The sequence below is a fragment of the Mobula hypostoma genome, chromosome 7 (assembly GCF_963921235.1).
Source record: "Mobula hypostoma chromosome 7, sMobHyp1.1, whole genome shotgun sequence".
NCBI classification, from domain to species: domain Eukaryota; kingdom Metazoa; phylum Chordata; class Chondrichthyes; order Myliobatiformes; family Myliobatidae; genus Mobula; species Mobula hypostoma.
The window spans coordinates 156,161,990-156,180,689 of NC_086103.1; the positions used below are offsets into that span (position 1 = coordinate 156,161,990).

The 18,700-nt window shown below is 44.4% G+C and overlaps 1 protein-coding gene across 1 annotated transcript in view; it reads left to right on the forward strand.

Moving 5' to 3' along the window:
- The first annotated feature begins 2,303 nt into the window (after positions 1 to 2,303).
- Positions 2,304 to 18,700, forward strand: part of LOC134349683 (FRAS1-related extracellular matrix protein 2-like) — a 204,794-nt gene continuing 188,397 nt past the window's right edge. The window contains exons 1-2 of the mRNA XM_063054368.1: positions 2,304 to 7,488; positions 13,678 to 13,767. Coding sequence (XP_062910438.1) covers positions 2,448 to 7,488; positions 13,678 to 13,767 — 5,131 coding nt within the window. The 5' untranslated portion in view covers positions 2,304 to 2,447. The remainder of the gene's footprint in view (positions 7,489 to 13,677; positions 13,768 to 18,700) is intronic.

Genomic DNA, 18,700 nt, shown 5'->3' on the forward strand with positions numbered 1-18,700 from the left:
TTGCCTGGCGAGGAGGGTGGCTAGACACCCTGCAGGACGAAAAACCAGACCCGTCAAAGGGCGGATGAACCCTCTCGTAGGGTCAACGGCCATCTAACAAACACGTGACGTGGAAAGGGCATCCCTTGCATTGAAGCTCGGTCTGGCCATTCACTGCAACAGAACTTCCCCCAGCCGTCTTGGACCCCACCATGCCACTGGATCAGGGAGGGGATGTCGAGAGGGTGGGTCTGGACCTGTGCAACCCCCTACTCACCTAAAATCCACTCACGCACACGCTGTTCCTTTCTGAGGAGTGGGGTATAGGACGCACATATCAAACCCCACTAACTGACTGAAAGGAACCATCATCATCCTATGGGATGGATGGAGAGCGAGAGAGAGAGAGAGAGAGAGGGAGGGAGAGAGAGAGAGAGGGAGAGAGGGAGAGAGAGAGAGAGAGAGAAAGAGAGAGAGAGAGAGATCATTTGTACAAGTTCGAGAAGGTCCCTGTGGATAACCTAACGTGAACATTGCGATTTTTGTTTGACGGATTGCAGAAAGCCCTGACCAAAATATTTTGAAAGAGGTTTAAAAAGGCAAAACACAAAAGGATGTTGCGTGTTGAATTACGGAGAGAAAGGAGGGGAACTTTTTACTGTGAAATCAGGTGCAAGGAGGCTGGTGTGATCTTCAATATCAGTAACAACCTGTTGGTCCAAATGCTACTTTTGCGCAATAAATACTATGAGATGCCACGTGAGCTAAATCGAAGCCCTGTCCTTGGTAGCGATTACTTCTTTGTATGAGATCCCGCGACGTTTTGGAATTGTGTAACTCCTATTTACTGCAAGATTACAATTTAAAGTACATTTTCAACTACTTCAGGATAAGAGTTATTGTGGTCGGGAACACCGGATCAACTTACCAGCAAAAACCCTCGAGCCGAAGTTCAAAAGAAGTTGTACGTTAAAAAGACAACAGGGTTATAAAGGATAAGGGTTAAATGATTCATATTGTTTTTTTTCTCTCTCTCTGTGTGGCAGTTGAGAATGAAAGTGCCTCGAAGGAGATTCCAGTCACCTAGCCCCGGGCCAGGATGCTGTCAACCGTGCAATTGTGTAATTCCGAGCTCCCTCCAGGTTTTCCTGGGACGCGGCACCGCACTAGTTCCAACAGTAGGACAGATGATGGCCGCGAACAGTGATATCCCGACCAGAAAGATAGTACTGCATCTGTTTCCAGCGATAATCATAGATGGAACAATCAGAGATGTACAATTGTTCGGGAATTGGCGCGTTTGTAGTTTCAACATTAAGTTTGTAAAAGCCGTATCAAATGATAAAAGGCGACGGTTGTGTTAACATTTCACAATCAAAACATTGTGTAAAACAAAAAGCAATTAATCTATTTAATATATCTTATATAATTATGTACGTTTCAGGTACTTCAAAGACCGCTGTGAAGTTCAGTTATGTATGAACGAAGAAACCCTCCAATCAAGTCATGAGCAACAGCTGGCTGTAGACAAAGTTGCATTTTACATGTCCGTGTGGATCGAATGCCACTGTTAGAGTAAAACTAACTGAAAATAAAGGGGAAAAAACACACCAGACAAATATGATATTACTTCAGTATTCACAGTTAAAAAGCGACGTCTCGCGTTGCTCAATCCAGAATTTAAACTGCTTGCCGGACATAAAATGAGCTAAAATGGAACACCGGCAGCTGTTACTTGTACACATGTGCGATCTCGCTTCGTATTTAATGATTCAAGAAAATGTTTTGTTTTGTTCTTATCTGCCGTTTTATCTTGGAATTTGTTTCCTTGTTCCTCCTTTAATCTTTTCCGTATCAGTTTCCCCGTTCCCGTCTCGTATATTCTTACCCAAACTCTGAGCTGATTTTCTTCCTCATTGTCTTCTCTTCCAACCTATTTACCAATATGTACACTAGGTCAACTACTTTACTTTCCTTAGGTTCATATTATTTCCCCTATTGCAACCACTAACTTCTTGGCAGTTTTACCCTCTCGTCCCAATCCCGGTAGTTATGCTCCTTTTCTGCTTGAGATTGAGTTGCCATTTACGGAGCGCCTGTCCGGGTCTATTCCAGGAGACAGATTGAAGGAAGCCGCCTTCTGGATGACGTCACCTAATTGACAGCTCACCTGGCCAGCCACCCGCCGGAAAGTGGAGTGATAAACTCCAGGGCAGGGACCTGATTGATCTGCAACCAGAGCAGGAAACGGGGCGGTGCTTCCGCCAGCAGGTTGCTGAAAGGCTGCGGGCAGTTTATAGCCCAAGACTGGGCTTGAAGTCGGTGCAGTGGAACTTGATGCTGCAGCTGAGAAACTGGCAGGGAGCAACAACAATAAAAATCAGCCAATTCTCATTAAGTTTTCATTCATTGAATCTTGCTGGTAAAGGAGAAGAGAAAGTACATCAGTATTTCAAAAATTTAACCCCATGGCCGTGTGTGCAAGTTCCCAGCGGAGAAGGCACGTTGCATCTTCACGTTTGAATACAGCCCAGACAAGTTTGCTGGTGCTGTTGGCTCTGACTGTCACGGGTAGCGCAATGGGGCAGGAGAACTTCAATAGCCACGAACTGTATTATGGTTTCGGTTCAGGGCCATCCGACGATTCGATACTTCTCGCCAATAACGGCATCCGCGTGCCTTTCGGGAGGTCCGTGGACATCGACCCCATCAACGACCTCGTTATCCAGGTGCACCCGGGCGACAGATGCACCGTCACCGTGCTGGACAACGACCCACTGTCACAGAGGCCGGGCCAGCTGACTCCCAAGAAATTTCCCTGCGACTTCGGGAGCGACGAGGTGAGGTACTCGCACTTCGGCTCCCGGAGCCCGTCTACCGACCGGGTGAAGCTGCAGCTGAGGTACGACACGCAGACCGATACGCTGGTTGTCCCGTTCATGCTGGAGGTGGAGGTGGTGTTCACCCAGCTGGAGATCATCACCCGCAACATGCCTCTCACCGTCGAGAAGCTACTGGGCACCAGCAACGCGCTCGATTCTAAGGTGCTGGAGTTCAACTACGACCGCGCCTCGGAGCTCTGTAAGCTGACTCCGCTGCCGGGGGCCGGTGGCCTGCCCCGCTACGGGCGGCTGTTGCGCGCTGACCAGTCCGCCCAGAGCTTGGACTGTGACCAGCTGGTCACCTCAGATATCCGGTACCGGCACACAGCCCGCAGCCGGTCGCCCAACCGCGACTACATCCCCATGGTGGCCGAGTTGCACGACCTCCACGGCAACATGCTGAAGCAGGAGTACTTCCAGATCCTGGTGCGCATCCGAGAGGGAGCGGAGAACACGCCGCCCAAGCCCAGCTTCGTGGCCATGATGATGATGGAGGTGGATCAGTTCGTGCTGACAGCTATCACGCCTGACATGCTGGCGGCCGAGGACGCCGAGTCGGAGTCGGGAGACCTCATCTTCAATATCACCTCGCCGGCTGGCCATGAGCCGGCCATCGTCAGCACCGACGACCAGAACCTGCCCATCTCCTCCTTCCGTCAGAGTGACCTGCAGGAGCTGAGGATCGCCTACCGACCGCCAGCCGACGACTCGGACGTCGAGAGGATCTTCCAGATCGAGTTCGAGGTGGTGGACACCGAGGGCGCCGTGTCCGAGCCCTTCGCCTTCATGGTGGTGGTGAAACCCATGAACACGCTGGCGCCCGTCGTCACACGCAACACCGGCCAGCTGCTGTTCGAGGGCCAGTCGCGGCCGCTGTCCAGCCCGCGCAGCCTGCAGGTCAGCGACGAGGACAACCTGGACGAGGTGAGGATCATGGTGGTGGACGGCCTGAGGCACGGCTCGCTGACCGTGCTGGGGGCGCAGAGCAAGTTTTTCACGCCCGCCGACCTGCAGGCGGGCGCCGTCATCTACCAGCACGACGGCAGCGACACTTACAGCGACAACATCATCTTCCGCATGAGCGACGGTGCACACCAAGTCGAGTTCCTCTTCCCCATCACGATCGTGCCGACCGACGACGAGCCGCCCGTCGTCAATGCCAACACCGTTCTGGTGCTGGCCGAGCACCAGATGATGCCCTTGTCGCCCTTCGTGCTCAGCGCCACCGACGTCGACTCAGAAGACTCGACGATACGCTTCACGCTGGAGCCGCCGCTGTCCCAGGTGGGAGAGCTGGTCCTCCGCCAGACCGAGCGGCCTCTGGAGCCCTATTCCTGGCAGTTCATTGAGGGCGAGAGCGCCTACGAGAAGGTGGTCCTGGAGTGGTCCCAACAAGACATCTTGGACGGCAAGCTCTTCTATAGACACACCGGTCCTCACAGCACCACCACCGTTATGGACCAGTTTTTCTTCCGAGTGCAGGATGACAACGACCCGCCCAATCAGTCGGGGGAGCACACTTTCATGATAAAAATTCAGCCGGTTGACGACATCCCACCCGAGATGCATCCAGGAACCACTTTGCAAATGATTGTCGAAGAGTACCGCTTGACGTACTTTCGGAGGAAGTATCTGCGTTATACTGACCTGGACTCGGATGACAGAGATTTGAAGTACACGGTTACTAAGCCCCCCACTGACACCGATGAAAACAATCCCGTGCAAATGGGCAACATAGTGCTGACTGAGAGCCCCTCCACTTTAGTGACGGAGTTCACACAGGCCCAAGTCAACCATCACAAAATCGCCTACAGGCCCCCAGACGTGGAACTCGGAATTACTCCTCACATTGTTCAGTTTGACTTCACAGTGGAAGACATGGCTGGAAACAAAGCCGAGGGTACATGTACAATCTTTCTACAGCCTGTTGACAACAAGCCACCGCAAATTACCAACACTGGTTTCACAATGTTTGAAAGGGACACCTACGTCATTACAAGCGCTGAATTGGATGCCACAGATCCCGATACCGACAGACCTCAGATCACTTTTACACTTTCTCAGCTTCCAAAACATGGGCAACTGCAGTATGCTAGCGTTGGTATAAATGAAGGAGAAGCATTTAATCTGAATGATATAGCTAATGGGAAAATAGCGTATGTTCACAATGGCGATGAATCTACTGGGGATTCTTTGAAAATTGATGTGAGTGATGGAGTCCATACTGTTACAATCAATGTTAAAATAAGAGTTCGCCCAGTTGACGATGAAGTGCCAACTATTATGTTGCCAGCTGGAACTATTGGATCATATATAGATGTACTAGAAAGTGGAGCCACTGAGATAACAAGTAATGTTATCCAAGGAACAGATGAAGATACTGATGATCTTAGGTTGACTTTCATTGTGGAGGATCAACCAAAACTAGGAGAGATCTTGGTTAATGGAATTCGTGCGGAAAGGTTTACACAGCAAGATATAATCAATGGGGTTGTGATTTATACTCATACAAGTGGTGAGATAGGATTACAGAAAAAAGAAGATTCTTTTAATTTGACTCTCACTGACATGTCTGATGAGTGGAATATTGGAGGGAATAAAGTACAAGGTGTTCGTGTGCAGGTGACCATCCTTCCTGTTGACAGTCAGGCTCCAAATGTTATTATAGGGAAGCAGTTCACCGTGGTTGAAGGTGAGAAAAATACAATCACACTGAAAAATATAAGAGCAGAAGATGTTGATACCCCTGATGATGATATTCTCTGTACGATTATTGTCCAACCAACCTCAGGCTACGTAGAGAACATCTCGCCAGCTCCTGGGTCTGAAACATCTCGGGCAGGAACTGCAATCACTGCTTTCACTCTTAAAGAAATACGTCTCGGACATGTTAATTATGTGCAAAGTATTCACAAAACTGTGGAACCAGTGGAAGATAGGTTTACGTTCCGCTGCTCTGATGGAGTTAACTTCGCCGAAAGACACTTTTTCCCCATTATCATAATTCCTGCAAATGATGAGAAACCAGATATTTACATGAGAGAGTTTGTTGTAATGGAAGGCATGAGTTTGGTTATTGACACTCCCATTTTAAATGCCGCTGATGGTGATATCCCTGCCAATGAATTAACTTTCACCATCATTAAACCACCAAAACACGGGCAGATTGTAAATCAGCTTACTACAGGTACTGTCCTTGTTGACAGCTTTACTTTAAATGAGATCAGAGAAGGCTCCAGCATTGTTTATGAGCACGATGACTCTGAAACAAAAGAAGATAGCTTTAACATTCAACTAACTGATGGGAAGTACACTGTTGAAAAAACAGTAATTATAATGGTCATTCCAGTCGATGACGAGACTCCAAGAATGACAATAAATGATGGACTAGAAATAGACATTGGAGAAACTAAAACAATAAATAATAAAATTCTTAAAGCCACAGACCTGGACTCAGATGATAAAACACTTGTCTACATTATACGTTATGGACCAAATCAAGGTCTCTTGCAACATCTTCTCCCTTCTGGGAAATTTGTAAACATAACAGGAGGGATGAACTTCACCCAGGAAGATGTCGACAAGAACTTGATTCAGTATATGCATACGGGCAAGGAAGGCATCCGTGATCTGATCAAGTTTGATGTAACAGATGGCATTAATCCACTCATTGATCGTTACTTTTACGTCACTATTGGTGGAATTGACAAGATCTTCCCAGATGTGGTTAGCAAAGGAGTCTCTCTGAAGGAAGGTGGAAAAGTAACTCTGACAACAGATTTACTTAGTACAACTGACCTGAATAGTCCAGATGAACACCTGCTTTTCAGCATTACCCGAGCACCCATCCGTGGCCACCTAGAATGCACTGATAAGCCCGGAGTACCAATCACGACATTCACGCAGCTTCAGTTAGCTGGTAACAAAATTTACTACATCCACACATCCGATGACGAGGTGAAAATGGACAGCTTTGAATTTGAAGTTACAGATGGTTACAACCCTGTGTTTCGCACTTTCAGGATCTCGATCACTGACGTTGACAACAAAAAGCCTGTGCTTACTTTACATGAATTGGTGGTGCATGAGGGAGAAATGAAACTAATTACCCCCTTTGAACTGACTGTTGAGGACAGGGACACACCTGATCAGTTGCTACGATTTACTGTGACGCAACTACCTGTTCATGGACAGCTGTTATTCAACCGCACATCACCTGCTCGATCCTTTACAAAGCAGGACTTGAATGAAAACCTCATCAGTTACAAGCATGATGGAACTGAATTTTCTGAAGATAGCTTTTCCTTCATCGTGACTGATGGCACACACACAGACTTCTACGTCTTCCCAGATACTGTCTTTGAAACTCGAAAGCCACAGACGATGAGAATACGGACAATGTCAATTGACAATGGAATACCTCAGATTATAGTTAACAAGGGTGCTCCCACTCTGCGTGGACTTGCCACGGGACATCTTGGGTTCATGATTACAAGCAAAGCTCTGAAAGCTGAAGATCGTGACAGTGTGAATAGTGTTCTGAAGTTCAAGGTAGTGGAAGGCCCTGAACATGGACACCTTATCCACCTGGGCAAAGGAAATGACAGCATTACTAGATTTACTCAAGGTAATTTTAACTCCAAATAATTTTCTTTCTGTGTTGTTCTGAAATTATTTTTCTGAATGCTGTTACTGGATTTAAGTAGGAAAATGTGTCAGTATCTATCAAGCCAAATTATCTTGTAAAGTGAATCAGTGAGTAGCTTGCAGTCAAATGTCAAGTGTTTTTGTCTGCAATGTGTGCATTGACTAATGAATGAAAAATGTTGTTATGGTAGCTGATTATCAAGTGGCAAACATTAGCAAATAACAGGCTAAACTATGACAATGTTTTTTGTTTGAACTGGCAACCTGAGCCTGATGTCAGGTATATTGCACATCAGAAATAAGCTTCTCTATCTGTGTTTCCCAACAAATTTATGTTATTGTTTGTTAAAGCAGTAATATTAAGCTTGTTTTTCTCTCAACAGAGATGTTTTTCCATGTACCAGTTTCTTAAGTACATTACACAAAGAAGCAAGTTCATTTTAGTAATGTCAGATTATATTTACATTTAAAATTACATGCAACAAGATTTTGTTTGGGGAATCTGGGTAGAAAAATACATTGCCAGACAGTCATTTTCTGAGATCTAGTTGTAATTTACTATTGGGGTAAATTGAAGTTTCCTTCCCCCCCATTTAAAAAAAGCCTTTTATGAAATAACTTTGGATAATCTTATAAACGACTGTGGTCCTGGTGCAGGTCGATGGGACATGGCAGTTAACAAGGTTCTGCACAGACTAGATGGGCTGAAGGGCCTGTTTTTGTGCTGTACTTTTCTATGACTCTAATGTTTACCAATATGTATTCAGAGTATAGAATTGTCTGCAAACAAGAGAAATCTGCAGATGCTTGAAATCCAAGCAACACACACAAAATGCTGGAAGAACTCAGCAGGCCAGGCAGCATTAATGGGAAAAAGTACAGTCAATGTTTCAGGCCGAGACCCTTCAGCAGGACTGGAGAGAAAAATGAAGAGTAGATTTAAAAGGCTGGGGGAGGTGGGAGGCTACCCAGATGGAATATAAGGTTCCTTTATTGTCGCGATGAGCGTTCCCATTCCAATATGTTAAACCATGGCCTCCTCTACTGTCGTGCCGAGGTCTCTCACCAGCCACCCATTTTAATTCCACTTCCCATTCCCATTCTGATATGTCTATCCATAGCCTCCTCTACTGTAAAGATGAAGCCACACTCAGGTTGGAGGAACAACACCTTATATTCCGTCTGGGTAGCCTCCAACCTGATGGCATGAACATCGACTTCTCTAACTTCTGGTAATGCTCCCCTCTTCACCATTTCCCATCCCCTTTTCCCTCTCTCACCTTATCTCCTCGCCTGCCCATCACCTCCCTTTGGTGCTCTTCGTCCCCTTTCTTTCTTCCATGGCCTTCGACTCTCTCCTATCAGACTCCCCCTTCTCCAGCCCTGTATCTCTTTAACCAATCAACTTTATCCCTCCCCCTCCCAGTTTTCACCTATCACCTGGTGTTTCTCTCGCCGCTTCCCCACCTTTTAAATCTTCTCTTCTGTTTTTCTAGTCCTGCCAAAGAATCTTGGCCAGAAACGTCGACTGTACTTTTTTCCATAGATGCTGCCTGGCCTGCTGAGTTCCTCCAGCATTTTGTGTGTGCTGGATAGAATTGTTTGTATTCATTTCTGGCTTGGCTGTGAATATAATAGATGTGGATCACTATACTAGAATGTATTCTTCTGATTTTGGAGTTAATGGAGAATTTCAGTATTGATTACTTGCTCTTAATATGCTTATGTTGTAAGAGCTGCATATTGAACTCCTTCTGAAAGCAATTTCTTATGAAATCAGTGGAGTATTTTCGGTATGCAAGAGTTGATGGCAAGGCTTGAGAACCTGTTGACTGACCATTTTGAAGGGCTGAGTCTTTCTGATGATATCCAGTCACAATGAAGGAACAGTGGTATGTTTCTGTGTTAGGTTGGTTTGTGACTTGGAGAGATACCTGCAGGTGGTCATCTTCCAAAGCACCTACTATTCCTGTCCTTCTTTATGAAAGAAGCTGCACATTTGGAGGTGCTCCTGGACTAACCTAGGCTGCCCCTGCAGTGTCTTTTGTAGCTAGCATATCATGCTGACGATGAAGATAATAAGTATTTAGGATGGTGGATGGTAGCTGCTGTGTTCTGAAAAGTGTTATAATTATTGTGTTGCTAAAACTTCACTCATCTTGTCAAGTGCAAAATATTCCATTATGTTCTTAGCCTGTGCCCTGTAGACATCGGAAAGACTTGGGGTATCACTGGAAAATATTCTGGCTCTGACCTGCAGTCTGGCTGGTCTAGTTCAGTTTCTGGTCAGTGGTGATTCCCAGATTACTGATGGTAAAAGATTTGGTGATAGTAACACCATCAAATATCAAGGTTAAGTAGAGATGGTCATTGTCTGGCATGTTTCTGCCACCATTGTTACTTGCCATTTATCAGCCCATGAATAAATATTTTCCAGGTCTTGCTGTATGTGGACGTTGCTTCATTGTCTGAGTAATGAATGGAATTGAACATTGTGGAGCTAGCAGTGAGCATCTCCACTTACCTTGATGAGAGGAAGGATGTGGGACTAAAGTTATTTGCAAAACTTGAGAGGAAGAACCTCATCCTTGGATTGCCTTACCAAGTACACAATACTGAATCATAGAAATTTGGCATACTTAAGGGAACCATTTAACCTCTTATATCCATGTTGGCCAAAAATAGACTGGGTAAATCCCACTCCCAGCTCTTGGCCCTGTGCACATACATCTACTGATGCTTCTGGACACATCTTCAGTGATGTTCCTGGAATCATCGGGTGTTTCGGGTCTTTCAACATCATACATCCTCCTTCAGGTGACCCAGCCGGGGCTGATCAGACCCCAGCTTGTGTCCAGATGGCTAGCTACTTATGACTCCACAGCTCCCCTCTTTTGAGCCACAGCCATCTTGAGGCCCTCTCTGCCGCATCGGTGGTACTGCGGATGGCTCTCCTCTTCCTCTCTCCCTCGATGCCCAAATTGCTGAAGGATCTAACTAAAGAATGGGCTATGAATCCCCTACAACCAACCTCCACTGGGAGACACCTCGCTCTCCATCCAGCCTGCTGACAGTTGCTGACCAGTCCTGTGTACTTGGAGAGCTTCCTTCCAAAGGCCTCTTCCAAGTGATCTTCCCATGGGACTGCATGCATAGTCACATAAAGCAAGAAAGCATTATCAGCAGCTCCTGACTGACTCCCTGTCTGCATCCGACTTGGCATTAAGAGTTGTAGCCTTCATAAACCATCTAACCTCTAGGTACTTTATGCAAACTTGTCACAAAACCTGTGTTTTGATACATTTGGAGACAATGAAGTTTTAGTTACACTTGACTACAATGTACATCTACTGTAAACCATTTCTCTATTTCCTCGATAGCTGCTGCCTGATTTTTCATGTATGTTATTTATTTATTTAGCGGTACAGCGTGGAGTAAGCCCTTCAAGTCATGCCACCCAACAACTCCACAACCCTGATTAACCCTAATGTAATCATGGGACAATTTATAATGCTCAGTTAACCTACCTGGTATGTCTTTGGACTGTGGGAGGAAACTGGAGCACCCAGGGAAAACCTACACGTTCCACAGGAAGGACTTACAGAGACTCCTTGCAGAATGGCACTGGATTTGAACTTCAAACTCCGGAATGCCTCGAGCTGTAATAGCATCGCACGAACTGCTCCGTTACCATAACGCCCACAACTTTTTTTTACTGTTCGATGTCCTGCAGGCATTGCTTAACTGCTGCTTTTCATTGGTTCAATATGATAAATATCAAATCTACCATGCGTCCCAGATTATTCAGTTATTGAATTCTGTAAATTATTTGCGTGAATACAAGAATACCAGATGAAGTGCTGGGTTTAAGCTTTGTTTCTTGCAAAAACTGTGGCACTTCTTAGTGGAATGTATATTTGAAGCTTGGAGAAACTCCGAGTTTTGAAATTGAAGTAATTAATCTAAAAAAAAATGGTTAGACTTACTTAGCAATAATTCGCGAAGTTTATATTAGTAAAATTCTTGCCACTGTCTGTAATGGGTTTGTACGTTCTCCCCATGACTACATGGTTTTTCTCCAGGTGCTCTAGTTTCCTCCCACATTCCAAAGACGCACCATTAGGTAGGTTAATTGGTCATTGGGAATTGACCCGTGATTAGACTAGGGTTAAGTCACGGTTTGCTGGGCGGCGTGGCTCAGAGGGTTGGAAAGGCCTGTCCTGCACGGTGTCTTAATAAATAAATAACGTAAAAGTAAACTTATAATTTTTGTGAATAATTACTTGGGATTTCTCTGATCACTGTTTTGGTCTCTTTTTGCACTATATCTATATATTTTTATATATTTCTTATTGTAATTTATAGTAAGCTTTTGTATTACACTGTATTGCTGCCAGAAAACAACAGATTTCATGATATATTGTAGGTCAGTGATAATAAACTTGATACTTAATCCACGCTGCAGGCCTACAATTCCCTTTGAAATCACCGGGGTCTCAAATCCTGGTCTGTGTGTAGTGGTGTTTTACTTGAGTGGCTGTTACTTTCTTCTTCTTTTTGTTTTAGGACCTGGGCATCTCTTGCAAAGTTATTATTTAATGCACACCTGTAATTACCCTTGCAAAAGTGGTGGTGAGCATCTTGAACGGCTGTAACCTTTCTGCTGATTGTACATCAGCTGTGTTTCAGATAGAGAGTGCCTTGAATAATGACAACAGAGCAAGGCAACAATCTAATTTAATTCATCATTTACTTCAAATGCTCACTGTTTTGCAGCATTTGATAAAGATAATTAGGAACAGTATTTTTTTAAGTGTGCAGTTTAGCAACCCTTTAGCAAGTTGTTGTTTCCAACTGAGTGGCTGAAAGCAAGAATCAGTAGTTATCTAATGGAAGTTGTTTGAATTGTTCAGTAACTTGATATCAAAATGAGTTATTTGTGGGCTTTTCCCAAACCAAAGCCTAACATCAAATATGGAAGAGTAGCTATAGTTTAAGGTTATTCTTCTGTTTTGATGCTGCCTTTCTGCAGGAGTACATGCTAAATCCTGTGATGTTCTCAGCTTTTTCCCCACCTATCTTGAGTTGCTAGCTTTTAATCACTGCCATTTTACATCATCTAATTCAGGTTTACAGAGCATTTTCTCAAACTTACACTGCATACTAGTGGGTCTCTCAACAACCATAACATATTTATTTATTGAGATACATCGTAGAATCAGCCCCTGGTGTCGTGCCACCCAGCAATCCCCAGACTTAAACCGAGCCCAGTCATGAGACAATTTACAATGACAGACATCCCACCTTTCCCGGAAGTTCCGGGAGTCTCCCGCATATTAATAGTGGACATTATATATAATGTCCCGGAAATCAATTTTTTGAGAGCGTGCGAGAGAGCGTGAGAGCGAGAGAGAGAGAGAGAGAGTGAGAGAGAGCGAGAGAGCAAGAGCGACCACGAGAGAGAGAGAGCGAGAGAAAGAGCACGCGCGAGAGTGTGCCATAGCAGAGTGTTCCAAAAAAAGAAAATATAAAACGTACATCACCCCAGACTACACTAAAGTGTACCCCTGCCTAACAGGGGTCAAAAATAATGACAGTGTTGCTCGCTGCACTGTTTGCAACAGTGACTTTTTTATTGCCCATGATGGGTTAAGACTGTACAAGACATGTGGAGGTGAGTTTAACAGGTGTTAATCGTTCATTAGCATAGCTAACGTTATTTAAACTAGCTGGCTAGCTGCTAAGGAGCTACTCTATTGCAGACATCCCACCTCTCCCGGAAGTTCCGGGAGTCTCCTGCAAATTGATGGTGCTACCTCCCCGAAATGAGTTTTTGCAGGGTGGGATGTCTGCAATGACCAATGACCAAACGGTACATCTTTGGAATGTAGGAGGAATTCATAGCACCTGGAGAAAACCCATGTGGACACAGGGAGGATGTGCAGACTCTTTTTAGACAGTGGTGAGAATTGAACCCAGCACGCTGATGCTGTAAAGCGTCGTGCCAACTGCTGCACGACAGTGCCACCCACATGCATGTCTCACTGGTCATGAGTGACTTCTCTAAAGATTTCATTGACCACTGAAGGAAACTTATTAAACAAAGCTATGTGAAAAGCAGATAGTAATGTGGCCATGTTATGACAATAAACTGTCTTTGGTATTTCAGGTGATGTTGATGGCATGAAAATCTGCTATGTGCTGAAAGAAGGAATCAATGCGACAAGTGACATTTTTCACTTCTCAGTTGAAGATAGTGGTAAGTGATTCAATGTGTTATGTACAAAACCAGGCTAACGAATTGTTTTATAATGCATTTCAATGACTGTGTATTTCTGCTTTAATTATAGAAAAGACTTCCTAGAGGAAGTCAGGGTGTTATTTCTTACGTTATATATGTATTCAGATTTCCATTAGTCTTTTCAGGCCAAGCATTCCAGTACATTTACTGTGGTTGGATGACCTCAGCTCACATCTTCTGAAGTAAAGGAGATTTATATCTTGTCTGTTATGTCTATAAATCTGATTTGCTCTTCATCTCTGGAGAAATATTAGACCATCAGACCAAAAAACATAGATTTTTTTATGCTGTCTGTCTGGGAATATTCTGTGTACTTCCCTTCATCATTTAATTTTAGTTGGCATTCATAAGCAATGAACATTTCACTGTGGTGTTCCAACAAAATATATTTTGGGCTCCTTATCTAGGAAGGGATGTGCTGGCATTGGAGATGGTCCAGAGGAAGTTCATGAGAATGATCCTGGGAATGAAAGTAGGAGGAGTGTTTGATGGCTCTGTTCTTGTACTTGGTGGAGATAAGAAAAATGAAATGGGGGAGATCTCATTGAAACCTATCAAATATTGAAAAGCTTGGAGAAAGTGAGTGCGAAGAGAACGTTTCCTGTAGTGCGCGAGTCTAGGACCAAAGGCTCAGCTTCAGAATACAGGGAAGGACGTCCCCTTTGAACAGAGATGTGGAGGAGTTTCTTTAGTTAGAGGGTGGTGAATCTGTGGAATTCATTGCCACAGACCACTGTGGAGGCCAAGTCATTGTGTATATTTAAGGCAGAGGTTGATTGGTTCTTAATTAATAAGAGAGTCAAAGGTTATGAGGAAAAGGCAGGAGAACGGCATTGAGAGAGGCAATAAATCAGCCACGATGGAATGGTGGAGCCTAATAACCTAATTCTGCTCTTATGTCCTATTTCTATGTCAAAAATAGTTGAGGTGTCCTTTCTTTTTTTCTTGCAAATGTATCATTAGACATTCCCAAAGTTGTTATCGCTGATTGACAAATAGGAGTTTTCTCCTGAAGGTATTGACTTGATTGTAATCATTGGGCTATATCTATTTTGAAATACTGTACAATACCAAAAGCCAAAATTTATTATTAAAAGCTAAATATTTGCAGTTTATTTTCTGAGAAAGTGCATTCATGGATGTAAAATTGAATGTAGAAATATTCTTTTTCTGTTCAATCTCCCCAAAAGATTAGTTATTAGCTTAGAAACTGGTGTCAAATAAAAAGGAATCCCATACAGCCAAGTATAGAATGTTACATAATAATAGGCAGATGATTAAAAGTTTGTTCAAAAATGGTGTGTCGTAGGAAATGTCTTTAATAAATGGAAAATAGAGGAAATTATAGAATTTAGGATTTCTCACCTTAAGAAGCAGCGATCAGCATTACAGTGATTGAGGATGATCAGGAGGTCAGAAGTGGAAGAATGCAAATATTATTTCCCGTCACAAGACTGAAGAGGATTACGGAGAAAGGATGGAATCTGTCATGGCTGAAACTAGAGGTAACACAGTTTAAAATGAGGTTAAGCGATCAGTGTGACACACACACACACACACACACACACACACACACACACAGATATATATATATAGGCATCCATTAGTCTCGTGAGATCATGGATTTGCGCCTTGGAAGGTTTCCAGGGCGTAGGCCTGGGCAAGATTATATGGAAGACTGGCAGTTGCCCATGTGGCAAGTCTCCCCTCTCCACGCCACCGATGTTGTCCAAGGGAAGGGCACTAGGACCGATACAGCTTGGCACCGGTGTCGTCACAGAGCAATGTGTGGTTAAGTGCCTTGCTCAAGGACACAACACGTTGCCTCAGCTGAGGCTCGAACTAGCGACCTTCAGATCACTAGACAGACGTCTTAACCACTTGGCCACGCGCCAGCACTCAGTGGGGCACTCTACTTCAATTCAACTCTTTGGCAAAGAGCAAAACAGTTGGCTATAGCCTGTCTGTCAATGCAGTTTACAGACTCGATAACAGTTAAGTTCAAAAGACACACCTTTTATGTTTCGTTAAAATGTAATAAGCAAATCCATATATTGCAAATATCGCTAAAAATATTCACAGTATTCAGTTTCAGACTTATTGCACTTAAGTGAGCACATTGACTTCAGTTAAGTTGACTGTCAGCTGGCAGTTCTCTACTGAAGGCTTCAGGACTTGGGATGCATTGTATTTTGAAGCATGCTTGGGCAAATGCAGGTGCTTGATTAGAACTGGTAGCCAGAGGGACTGGGTGCAGTTTGTACCAAATCAGCATCTTTATGGCAGGAATAGCTGGCTTGCGAATGGTAACCCCATTGATTTTGATGAGGTTGCTGACTCTGTGGAGGAAGGTAAGTGCAGACTAATCTTTGCTCCATCTGCAAGAGACAGTGTTCTGGTGACCCACCATTTTAATTCGCCTCCCCATTCCCATTCAGACATGTTGGCTCCTACCTCCTCTACTGCCACAATGGGGCTAATCTCAGAGTGGAGGAGCAACACCTCATAGTCCATCTGCGTAGCCTCCCACCTGACAACTTTAATATCAATTTATCTGACTTCTGGTTCCCCTCTTATCCTTTCTCTTTTTCTCACCTGCCCTATCACCTACCTCTGGTGACCCTCCTCCTTCCCTTTCTTCCATGGTCCACTCTCCTCTCCTACCAGATTCCTTCTTCAGAACTTTACCTTGTCCACCTTCCAGCTCCTAGCTTCTCATTTCATTCCCCCCTCCCCCATCTACCTACCTACCTACCTCCCCCTCACCTGGCTTCACCTATCATCATTCGGTTTGTACTTCTTTCCCCCTCCCCCACCTTGTTATTCCTTCCCCCTTCCTTTCCAGTCCTGATAAAGGGTCTCGGACCAAAACATCGACTGTTTATTCCCCTCCATAGATGCTGCCTCACCTTGCTGAGTTCCTCCAGCGTTTTGGCTGTGTTACTTGCAGTTTACATAATCGAGTTATTAAATGCCATTTTAATTTAATGCCATTAACTGCCTCGTAAGACAATTTTACTTTTTTAAAAATTATCTCAATTGTTGAAATGTAGCTGGCTTGTTGTCAAAGACAGCTTGGGCCTTCCAGGAGCAGTGCTGTGCCTCATGTGGTGCTCCCTGAGAGCAGAGTGTCAGCTTGTTTAGGCTTCCACATCCAGGGAAGGTAAATCTGGGTGGGTGGGCACAGCAGGTGGTGTGGTTGGGCAGCAGCCAGGCCCAGTGTAATCTGGTTTAACCCCAGTGGAGAGAATTTGGATGAGGAACTAAAACTTTAAAGAGCTTTCATTCCGTCGATTATGGTCTCAGCTTATTTCAATTATTTAATTCTTCCACAAGTTAAACACTTTACTGCACATAACCACTTATTAAAGGTACTGTAGTCTTCAGACTTTCATATTGTAATTAGAGTTGAATTTAGTTATTTCAAAATGGAGGGAAAAAGTTTGTGGTTTAAGTTTTTTATACCACAGACAGATGAGGGTAGTGCAGTGGATGTGATCTATATGGATTTTAGTAAGGCATTTGACAAGGTTCCACAGGGTAGGCTTATTCAGAAAGTCAGAAGGCATGGAATCCAGGGAAGTTTGGCCAGGTGGATTCAGAATTGGCTTGCCTGCAGAAGGCAGAGGGTCATGGTGGAGGGAGTACATTCAGATTGGGGGACTGTGACTAGTGGTGTCCCACAAGGATCTGTTCTGGGACCTCTACTTTTCGTGATTTTTATTAACGACCTGGATGTTGGGGTAGAAGGGTGGGTTGGCAAGTTTGCAGACGACACAAAGGTTGGTGGTGGTGTAGATAGTGTAGGGGATTGTCAAAGATTGCAGAGAGACATTGATAGGATGCAGAAGTGGGCTGAGAAGTGGCAGATGGAGTTCAACCCCAAGAAGTATGAGGTAGTACACTTTGGAAGGACAAACTCCAAGGCAGAGTACAAAGTAAATGGCAGGATACTTGGTAGTGTGGAGGAGCAGAGGGATCTGGGGGTCATGTCCACAGATCCCTGAAAGTTGCCTCACAGGTGAATAGGGTAGTTAAGAAAGCTTATGGGGTGTTAGCTTTCATAAGTCGAGGGATCGGGTTTAAGAGTCGCGAGGTAATGATGCAGCTCTATAAAGCTCTGGTTCGGCCACACTTGGAGTACTGTGTCCAGTTCTGGTCGCCTCTCTATAGGAAGGATGTGGAAGCATTGGAAAGGGTACAGAGGAGATTTACCAGGATGCTGCCTGGTTTAGAGAGTATGTATTATGATCAGAGATTAAGGGAGCTAGGGCTTTACTGTTTGGAGAGAAGGAGGATGAGAGGAGACATGACAGAGGTGTACAAGATAATAAGAGGAATAGATAGAGTGGATAGCCAGCGCCTCTTCCCCAGGGTACCACTGCTCAATACAAGAGGACATGGCTTTAAGGTAAGGGGTGGGAAGTTCAAGGGGGATATTAGAGTAAGGTTTTTTACTCAGAGAGTGGTTGGTGCGTGGAATGCACTGCCTGAGTCAGTGGTGGAGGCAGATACACTAGTGAAGTTTAAGAGACTACTAGACAGGTGTATGGAGGAATTTAAGGTGGGGGCTTATATTGGAGGCAGGGTTTGAGGGTCGGCACAACATTGTGGGCTGAAGGGCCTGTACTGTGCTGTACTATTCTATGTTCTATATGTTTTCTGCCTTTGGAGCAGAAAATATATAAGCAGCTAATGTTTTTGTTATTTACTTTATTTTCTTATTATGGTATCATGAGAAAAGAATGACTTTATAAGAAAGATGCTTAACAATCCCTTTTGCCTCAAGGATTATGAAAGAACAGATGGCTATTATTATAATATCATTTTCAACTGACCTGGTGTTATGTGCAATGTTGTTTAACATGGCATAGTGTCAATTAGTGCTTTT